The following is an 11,096-nucleotide window of genomic DNA, read 5'->3' on the forward strand; positions in this document are numbered from 1 at the left end:
TCCGCTCTACATTTTTCCTGATGTCACCACTGCAGATGGTGACAGCAGTCAGGAAATCAGAAGACGCCTGCTTCTTGGGAGAAAAGCAATGACAAACCTAGACAACATCTTTAAAAGCAGAGATATCACCTTGCCCGACAAAGGTCCGTATAGTTAAAGCGATGGTTTTCCCAGTAGTAATGTATGGAAGTGAGAGCTGGACCATAAAGAAGGCTGATCACCGAAGATTTGATGCTTTTGGTGCTGGAGGAGACTCTTGAGAGTCCCATGGACTGCAAGAAGATCAAACCTATCCATTCTCAAAGAAATCAGCCCTGAGTGCTCACTGGAAGGACTGATCCTGAAGCTGAGGCTCCAATACTTTGGCCACCTCATGAGAAGAGAAGACTCCCTGGAAAAGACCCTGATGTTGGGAAAGATGGAGGGCACAAGGAGAAGGGGACGACAGAGGACGAGATGGTTGGACAGTGTTCTCGAAGCTACTAACATGAGTCTGGCCAAACTGCGGGAGGCAGTGGAAGGCAGGAGTGCCTGGCATGCTCTGGTCCATGGGGTCACGAAGAGTCAGACACGACTAAACAACAACATTTTTCCTACCTCTATGGTCCCTGTGACGACCGTGGCAAACCCTCTTAAAGGGATATCGCTGCAGTTCCAGTTCACAGAGAACTGACACCACAGAAATAGGCAGGAGTAGAGTGTCTGCGCTGACCAATGAGCAACATTAGAATCATAGCATTGTTAGAGTTGGGTCATCTAGTCCAACCCCCTGCAATGCAGGAATTATATAAAATGCATTAAAAACCTTGCCCACAATTACCATAAAAACAGCATAGCACCAGCCCTTTCCTTAAAACCAGTTAGTTCCCAAAAGCCTGTTGGAACAAGAAAGTCTAAGGAGGGAGTTCCAAACTAGGAGCTGCCACCAAGAAGGCCCTCTCCTGCATCTCTACCAAGCATGCCTGGGAGGGTGGTGGTGGGACCAGGAGAAGGGATAGGAGCATAGTAACATGACTGGGGTTGGGGTGCTTTAACACTTGGTTGTTCCCTGCACTGATTCCTGCATTTCAAGGGGTTGGACTAGATGACCCTCAGGATTCCTTCCAACTCTATGATTCTATCATGCTAGAATCGAGAATTTTACTTAAGGCTTTCACTTTAGACCTGCTTCTAATAAACTGGCTATTTGTTCTACGAAGCCAGTAAAACATTTCCAGGTGCTTTCTAGGATCTTTTCCTACCCTTGAGGGAAATTATCCTAAACACCCAGCTCATCCCTCAGTCAAGCCCTACCCAACACTCTCCATACACTCTTTCTGACAGCTGACTGCCTCCCACTCATTACCATTAAAACACACACACACACACACAACTTAGTAAATGAATAGCCTGTTGTACTACAAAGTCCTCCCAGCTGTCAGCCAAGTCACAGACGAGGAGGAAGAATTAAAATGAATCTCATACTGGATTTTCTGCGGCTCCTAAGCATTATAATCTATTCGTACCTGGAAGCTTGTGTGAAACTTATTATTCCTGCGAAAAGAAAATCTGTCAGTGGTGAGATTGTGCTTATCACTGGAGCGGGACATGGCATCGGAAGACTCACTGCCTATGAATTCGCCAAACGGCAGAGCAAACTGGTTCTCTGGGATCTAAATAAGGTACAAATAACTCCTCCTTTGAAACCCTTGAAACAAATGGGAATGGTAAATGCTGCTGTGTGGAGATAGTGGCTAGCAGGCTTCCTGGGTGCTTCCTGGGTGCTTAGAATCATTTGCAGTCAATCCTACTCATGTTGTCCTGGAAAGAAACTCCATTGACTTCAGTGGGATGTACTGTGCTCCTTCATTAAGTCTGTTTGCCCTTCTGTGGCAGGCGGCTTTGCGGGCAGGCCACTGGGGATGCTCCCAGGACTGGTGTATGGCAAGCCAGATCGTTCCCTGCCACCCTATTGACAGGTAAGGGTATCCTGTTAAAAGGATCTGGGAGGGATGGCTCCTGTCTGACGCCCAAACGGGGCTAGGGCCTTTCCACTCCTCCGAAGGGCACCACTGGGGGATGCCCTGATTTGATGTAGGTCATAGGTTGACTTCACCCTTGGATATACTTCCAGTAGATGGGCTGGAGTGATATTTGCAGTGACTTACCCCAATGCCTATGGCTAAAAACTAATAATAATAATAATTTATTATTTATACCCCGCCCATCTGGCTGGGCTTCCCCAGCCACTCTGGGCGACTTCCAACAGAATATTAAAATGCAACAATCTATTAAACATTAAAAGCTTCCCTAAACAGGGCTGCCTTCAGATGTCTTCTAAAAGTCTGGTAGTTGTTTTTCTCTTTGACATCTGGTGGGAGGGCATTCCACAGGGCAGGTGCCACTACCGAGAAGGCCCTCTGCCTGGTTCCCTGTAACTTGGCTTCTCATAGCGATGGAACTGCCAGAAAGTCAGAAAGCACAATGATGGGGGTAGAGACGTTCCTTCAGGTATACTGGACCGAGGCCGATTAGGGCTTTAAAGGTCAGCACCAACAATTTGAATTGTGCTCAGAAATGTATACATCTGTAACCAACAAAGTTGTGGCCCTATTTAATCCCATAAAACTAAAATACTGTGTACTGTCTAGTTATTTATTCTATTCCATGAACGAGGCAGTTCTGGGGCCTCGACACGCAAATATGCCTAGGGCTGCCTCCATGTTTGCTTTGCATAGTGGTAGCTTCTGATCTTTGTGTGGGAAGATGAAAGAGTAAAATCTACCCAACATGTAGCATAAACATGTGCATCTTTATGCTGACTTCAGTGGTGTTTATCCTCAAGTTAAGCATGCCTACAATGATAGACAGACAGACAGACAGAAAGACAGATACTTTATTGTCATTGTACGTAGTACAACAAAATTGAATGCCATCCCACATTTACAGCCACATATACGCATTTATACATTTATACATTTACAACCACACATACAGATACATACAGGTACATACCATCCATCACGACTCCCCAATGGCAGTTCGCAATACTGTTTTGCAACATTTGGCAGGTTATTGTTGTTGTTGTTATTTATTAAATTCATATACCACCCTAGACCCAGAGGTCTCAGGGCGGTTCACAGATAAGATCAACATAACTCCCTCCTGGGCAATCATTTGGGAGCTTCAAAAGCATTCCTCAGCCTGAACCTCACAGTGGCTGATGCCAGAAGACATCAGCACTCTTAGGGATCCGCAGAGGTTTGCGCAGTTGTGTAACAGAACTCAGTAACTCAGCATTTTGGCTAATCTACTTTATTTACATATAAACACACACAGAGCACTGCAACATGGCTCCCTCTCTCTCTAGCATCAGACAGCAAAGAGAAAGAACAAAGGACAATAGTCCCACCCCACAGAACACAGTAAGACTAACATCCTGTCTACATCACGTCCCATTCCTTTGGAATCAAAACACACACCCAGTCAACAAACCCATGACTGCACACAGGGAATGAATCTCCAACATGAACATCCCTGGGGGGAGCATCCCACAGAAGGGGAGCCACTGCAGAGAAGGCCCCGTTCTCATGTTGCCACCCTCTGGACCTCTCAAGGAGGAGGCACACAAAGAAGGGCCTCAGAAGAAGATCTCAGGGTCCAGATAGATTCATATGGAAAGAGGCGGTATTTCTTTGTAGGTCAACCATGCACCGGACACCTCCCTTTCTTTAACAAGAAGCACTGTGGGAAATAGATGGTTAAAAAAGGGAGTCGAGCCACTTTTTATTTTATGTCTTAAAATGGTTTGGATTTATGCTCACTATAAAGTCTCTGACTCTGCGGATGCAGTGCTGGCAGCACAGCCCTCGTTCTCATTAGTGAAAAGGTTTGAAGGTGAAATATTTGGATACTACCCCCTTGTCAATTGTCAGACATGTTTTAAATAGAGCAAGTGAGTGAGAGTGAGAGGGGGAGCAAATTGGCAGATAATCGGAGTTGTGTAGCTGGGTTTTTATTTTCTTTTTCTCCTGAACTAGATGACAGATAGGATATAAACACTATAAGTAAATAAATAAAATAAAGCTACACGCTTGCCCGAGGCTGGTCTAGTTAGGCATGAGTATTTAAGTTCACTCCAAAATTGAGACTAAATGTCCATATCTGAAGGCTCATGCTCAGATCAGAATGTTGATATGTGGAGGGTATGGTTTGTTAAAAGCTTACATTTCATGATTAACCTTTTGATGAGGTGGTTTGAGGTAGGGATGTTAGAGAATTCTGCCAGAACCAGAAACAAAACTGCCAGGAATGGAAATCACTCAAGTGAATGCAAATAGTATTTGCTACCATTGTAGGGGGCTTAAGTCCATGAGCATTACATAACTCTGTTTGTTTCAGCCATAGTGGATAGCAAGATGAGTAATGTAGCAAAAGCCGAACTGTACAGAAATGGAAACAGCACTGATTGCAACAAACGCAGGCTGAGATGCCTCCTTACATCCCTAGTTCGTTCATTTGTTCCTTCCTTTTCTGGGTGCTTTATAAAATTCAGTTTTTGCCATGCTTGCTGAAAAATTTTGAATGACCACTCATTCAATTTTGGCAGTAGCAGTACATTACAACATGCCGTCTCTTACTGAGTAATTGTAAAAGAAGAGTAAAAGATGGTTGCCCCCCGTGGACTAGGTGCCTGAGGGCAGCCATCTCCCCCCCCCCACACACACACAGTATCCCAGAGTGCACTCTGGAGGCACCATTTTACATCAATGGCACTCCTCAAGGTTACCTGGGGATGGTGACAGCACTCCCCCCCCCACAGTGTCCCAGAGCACCAGACATAGTGTCACTGTGGGGCATTGTGGGAAACTAAAATGGAGGCTTGACAGACCCAGGTGCCTGGCAAGAGGCTGGGCCTATCTCTGCCATCCACGTGGGGATGGCCTATCCAAATGGAGCCTATTTCTAAGTGCATCAGCCAAAACCCTAATCCGAAAAGTGAGTGATCAATTCCTGGGTTTTATCTGAGTGGTCATGGTATCCCCACCTGGAGGACAGAGACAGGGCCAGTATACCAGCCCCTGCCATAGGTCTAGGTGGGCCTCTGATGTAGGGCAGTATACATATTTAATAAACCTTTCCCTTCTGTATTTAGTGAACTTATGTAGTACAGTGGTGCCTCGGGTTACAGACACTTCAGGTTACAGACGCTTCAGTACAGACTCCGCTAACCCAGAAATATTACCTCAGGTTAAGAACTTTGCTTCAGGATGAGAACAGAAATCGGGCAGTGGCGGCGCGGCAGCAGCGGGAGGCCCTATTAGCTAAAGTGGTACCTCAGGTTAAGAACGGACCTCCAGAACGAATTAAGTTCTTAACCCAAGGTACCACTGTATTCCATATACCGTATACCACTTTCCCTCTGTGATGGTGTACATGCTTCTGCCCCTGAAAGGCAGTGACTGGCCCAAAGTCATCTCATGAGCTAAGTGGGCCTTTGAATTCTGGTCCCCCAGGTCCTAGCTAGACACTCGGTTATGTACTGAATGCAAGGAAATGAGCCATGTTTCTCCTTTTCTGCATGGCATAGCATGGCGTTGAGGAAACAGCTGAAGAGTGCAGAAATCTAGGAGCCACAGTTCATGCCTCTGTTGTGGACTGCAGCCTCAGAGAGGAAATCTACAGTGCTGCAGAGACGGTGAGACCCGAAAGCGGCAACTTTTGTTTGTTTGTTTGTTTTTGTGTGTGTGTCCCCCTTTCTCTCATCCCCCTCCCCTTTATGTGATATCCAATCTGAAGAACTCTGGAGTACTCAAAGGCTTCCTCACTATTTTGTGACATTTTGCTTAGTCCTATAATAAAGGTATTGCCTGCCTATGGACTCTGTGACTGTAAATCTAATCCCAGCTGCTCTTCCTGTTTGTCACATTTTAAAGGTGAAAAGAGACGTAGGAGATGTCAGTATTTTAGTGAATAATGCCGGTGTGATAGCAACAGCAGATCTCCTTTCCACTCAGGACGAGAAAATACAGAATACGTTTGAGGTCAACATCCTCGCTCATCACTGGGTAAATATTGTTAGGGTACTGCTAATTGGTGCTTTTCTTCTAAAAATAAATAAATGTTTAGGGGTATTCTCATTGTCCTATTCATATTGAAATACTGCCCCTCAATGAGGCTAAACTTAGATTCACAAAATGTTTAGGGGTATGCGTACCCCTGCATCCCCTCAGAAAAAAGCACTGCTGCTAATACATTAAAAACTACTAATACGCTGCTGCAGGTATACCTGATAATCCAAACTAAACCATGACCAATGCACTGCTGTCATTTAAATGCTAAATATTATGGTTGATACACACTTTGCCATAACTTAAGCTGATTTCCAGGGAGGCCACCACTGAGCTGGTCATCAAAATCATCAAGCTACACCCCTTTTCCCCTAAAGCAAACATATTTTCGAAAGCAATCTGTTTTAAGGGGGAATGACTGTCTTCTCCACGCCAAAAACCCTAGGCAGAAAATGCCTTGCAAGCAGGGCATGCAAGGAAGTAGCCATTGCCTCGATTTAAAATTCATTCTTCATACACAGTTAGGATAGCTCAGCTGGTAGAGCACGAGACTCTTGATCTGAAGGTCATGGGTTCAAGACCCGTGTTGGGCAAAAGATTCCTGCATTGCAGGGGGTTAGACCCCTGCGGTCCCTTCCAACTCTACAGTTCTATGATTCTATAAAGACCTTGGGCGATCAGCGTAGCTCCTATTTGGTCCTCATCACTCCTGAGGTTAATGTCATAGAGCATCTCCAGCAAAGTGAATGAAGATGCTTCCTTCCTTTTCTTGCCATGTCAGATCTATAGCATCTGATGGTGGCGTGCCACTGCAGGCCAGCCCCAATGGGGAACTTCTGTTTGAGGCACTCCATCGGGGTGTGACAAGGGTGCAGAAACTCACCATGGGCAAATGGTTGTGGATAAGCTTGCTCCTAGCTTAGAAACTGGGGCAGCTGATGGGATGTGGGAGTAAGCCTGAACAGGTTTGTTTGTGGACGGAGTGAGTGAACTCGTCTTCCAAGCGAGACATGGAACTCTAGGTAAAGTGTGAATGTGGTTCATGAACTCACATCCAGCGTGATTACAGGGTATTTGTGGGAGGATGTTGAAATATTTATTTGATTTCTGTTGCATTTTTATTGAATATTTCACTTGTGATAATATGCTCTTTAGGCCATAAAGCAGCAATGTAACAGTAATATAACAAAAGGAAATACTAGATATGTGGGAATCTAACAATGTCTTCCGCCTTCTTTTCAAACTTCAAGACAACAAAAGCATTCCTGCCAGCAATGATGACAAAGAACCATGGCCATATTGTCACTGTTGCATCAGCTGGTGGGCATGTGACAGCCCCTTTTATGGTGTCTTATTGGTGAGTGTAATAGAAACATTTCTGTTCATACCAAAGAATGCTCCAATTAGTCTAGAATAAAATTGTTATGTCTTCAGTGGTCTGTGTTTGCCTGAGCTTGAGTCTGGACTAAGGATTCTCAGCCCCTCTGTTCTAATTCGATACATGATATTAAATAGTGGGTGGACATAGCAGAAGACACAGTGATTCTCCAAGCAGCTCTGTTTATTCTCAGGCTGGAACAGAACTGAACTGAAGGGCTCAGCAGCCTGCTTATATAGAACTCAGCTACAAGCAACAGTAGCAACTTTCTGTAGTTACCCAATCCCTGAACGTCACTTTCAATCCCTCATTTGCATGTGAGGACCTGAGTGAGAACTGCAGCAGAATGAACCATATACACACACACCCTAGTGGCCTAGGGTGAGAACTTCAATACATAACACATGATATCCAATCACAGGACATTTCAGGATTTGGGCCTCTGCCATTGGCCCTTAAACTCTGACTTATGATTCGCAGCTTGGAAGTTTAGACAGCCAATCACGTTGGGAGTGGGAGTGGCCCAGGCCTTCAGAAATGTACCGGGTATATAAGCAGTTGCTTTGCCCCTGTTGTCCAGTTCTGTAGTTCAATAAAGGTTCTTGCTGTGATCACTATGTCTTCCCTTGTGGGTGATATCCAACAAAGGAATATTCAGGGTAAACCCACTGAAATCAGTTTAAGAGTTGTGGAGAACTTTGGTCAATTATAAGTGATTTATTTTCTGTAAGTTTGTTACTAATTCTCTAGTATTATCTGTCTTAGCAATTCATTGTTAGTGGTTATATTTTGAAAGCTTGCATGTTGCACATACCTTGGGTAATGTATATCAATCTGCTAAGGGGTCACGTTCACAGTGTTAGAACTAATAGATAGATAAGGTCCTTTACAGCTCAGGACCGGGTTACCTGAGAGACTGCCTTATCCCTTACACACCCAATAGATGTCTGTGGGGACATTTCTCTGGCAAGTTCCAAAGATCTCTACAGTAGCAGGGCTTTTAGTGTGACTGCCCCTGTTTTGTGGAATAGTATTCCTGTTGAGATGTCACAGGCATTGAGATATTCCTGCATTGCAGGGGGGTTGGACTAGATGACTCTTAGGATCCCTTAAAACGCTACAACTCTAGGCACCCACAACTGGATACATTATTCTTCTGAAAAGTACAGAACACTGATCCAGATCCCTACTCGAAAGTCAGTCCCACTGAATTCAGTGGGGTTTCTTGTCAAAAAGTATTCTCAAGACTTTCCCAGGTGGACAAATAGGTCTTTGCTATGAGTGTCATTTTTTAAGAAGTTGTATTAAATGTATCGGCTGTTTTGTGTGCTATTAACTGTTTTCTGCTTTTATTGTACAACATCTTAAAATGGTTGTGTAGACGATGATTAATAAATTAATAATAATAATAATGATGATGATGATGATGATGATGATGATGAATGTTTTCAAAGATCTCCAAAATCTCCTCTCCCCTTAGCTCAAGCAAGTTTGCTGCTGTTGGGTTTCACAAATGTCTGACTCAAGAATTGTCTGCTTTGGGAAAGGATGGGATAAAAACTTCATGCCTTTGTCCAGCGTTTATTAACACTGGCTTTGTTAAAAATCCAAGCTCAAGGTAAGTTATGAGAAGGCTCTTTCCCATTTTTTTCTAAATTCCCTTTTGAAACAGCTGCTCCTGTTCAAGAATAACATGTATAATAGTCCGATCCTTTGCATGTACCTGTACACTCAGAAATAACCACCATTAAATTAAGTGAGGCTTCCTCCAAGGTAAGCATGCATAGCAGGGGCAGGGCTGGGGGGCCTTTCATAGCCTGAGAGTCACATTCACCCCACGGACAACATTTCCAGGGACACAGCCAAATAACTCTTTGTACAGTAGATTACATCCCAGCCGCACAGAAGGCAGCTATTTCCACACATGCACAGCCTCGTCTATGCACAGCTCTTCATCCAGGCAAGCAAGAGTTATATTGGGTTGTATTCAAAGTACTGTAGTGCTAAGCCACATTCCCATCCAGTCAAGGGTTTTCACTTCTTGCTATGGGACTTTCCCCTTCCTGTCCCTACCCCTTAAAATTCTGTCCTGGGGGGTTTCCCCAACCCACTGGAGCAGATTATGGGAGGGCATGGGGTGCATGGGTGGGGGAGACTAGGATAAGCCCATTTAACAAGCGGAAATCCTTGCACTGATGGGCCAAGTTAGTTGAACCCCACCCACTGTCATAGTTCAAGGGCACATTCTATCCAGTCAAAAGCAATTCAGAGAGTGTGGGGTAGGGTAGCTGAGGGGCGTGGGTGGGGGAGAGGAGGCGTGGCCAGGAGCAGAGTCTCAAGAGCCAAATACAGAGGCCTAAAGGGCTAGTATTGTGATCTAATCCCTCTCTGGATGCATGTGTCCTGGCCCTCCCCAGCTAAGGCAGCCACACATCTGATAGTTAACTCTTTATCAACAAGAATAACACTTAAAGCAGTTTGCACGGTTGGAGACACATGCTTCTAGCCTCTAGGCAGCTGTCCACAGATCTAGGGCAGTTTCAGCAACAGGGAGAACCCCCTGCCAGCTTATATACCCTCCCCTGATAGGTTGCATGCCCATAACCTGAGACTTCTCATGCACAGAAGTTGTTGTAGCCCTTCGCACTTCAAGCCCCTCGTGGTTCTAGGAGACAGCAGGGTGGGGGAAGGTGGGGGGGGAGGATCTACTGACCCATCTGTTGGCTAAATAGCTTCTTCTTTCTTCTTCCACCACATGTAGCACAACTTTCTCTGTCTTCGACTATGCTGACTTTTCCTCCCCCCCCCCCCCGGCTCCTGCATCTCAAGCAGCGTCAAACCCCATAAATCACTGGTTCCTTCTCCTGGGTCACTTTCCTGGTCCCCTACCTCCGCCCCACACTCTTCAGAGTCCTGTCAGTCCCTGACATCATGGGATTAATTTCATGGGCTAGCAACAAAGGAAACCATTAGACCCTTGGAGAGATTGCAGAGAGTTAACAACATTTAAGAAACATTCTGGCAATTATTATAACGATGTTGCTAGAGCTAATCTCAAGCTACCCTGTGTCCATGTTTCTGGCAACATTTTAGTGAGTGTTTTCCTTTAATCGCAGGTTTTCGCCTATTCTGGAGCCTGACATAGTTGCGAAGAAACTCATTAATGGAATTCTTTGCAATCAAAACATGATTTTCGTTCCCTCGTTTGTGAAATTCCACCTGCTGCTGCAAAGGTATGTGGGGTGCACTTAGGAAAGGAGCAATGAATTTCTGAGTTGTTATTTGGGTTAAAAACATGCCGTGAGATCAAAACAACATCAACAAAAAGCAGGCAACCAAAGTCAAGTATCTAAAAGAATTCTGAGCTTCTGTGATGGCTGTAACTTGATGCTTCTTTTTTCTTTGCAGAACCTTGCCTGAGCGTGCCTTGGTGGCTTTGAACAAGTTCATAAACGTAAAATTTGATGCAGTTGTTGGATGCAAGGGGAAAGAACATTAGATGAAGAGATGCCTTCACCTGGGGTGTATATGAATCCATTATTCAGGTGTCTGATTAATGCCAGGCAGTGGGTAAAATATGTAACACCTTGTCTATAACCTGCAGATGGAATCCCCTGAACTTCCCACCCCAAATATATTAAAAGCGCAATATCTTGGTGAGTATATTG

General features: G+C 44.8%; 1 protein-coding gene across 1 annotated transcript; it reads left to right on the top strand.

Annotated features, from left to right (window-relative positions):
• Positions 1-1,426: 1,426 nt before the first annotated feature.
• Positions 1,427-11,096, top strand: LOC117053114 (estradiol 17-beta-dehydrogenase 11-like). Its single transcript, XM_033160632.1, has 7 exons — positions 1,427-1,661; positions 5,570-5,677; positions 5,916-6,047; positions 7,301-7,407; positions 8,909-9,046; positions 10,545-10,661; positions 10,837-11,096. The coding sequence occupies exons 1-7, from the start codon at positions 1,452-1,454 to the stop codon at positions 10,925-10,927; spliced, it is 903 nt and encodes a 300-aa protein (XP_033016523.1). The 5' UTR covers positions 1,427-1,451; the 3' UTR covers positions 10,928-11,096.

This window comes from Lacerta agilis, chromosome 9, assembly GCF_009819535.1.
Source record: "Lacerta agilis isolate rLacAgi1 chromosome 9, rLacAgi1.pri, whole genome shotgun sequence".
Classification (NCBI taxonomy): Eukaryota; Metazoa; Chordata; class Lepidosauria; order Squamata; family Lacertidae; genus Lacerta; species Lacerta agilis.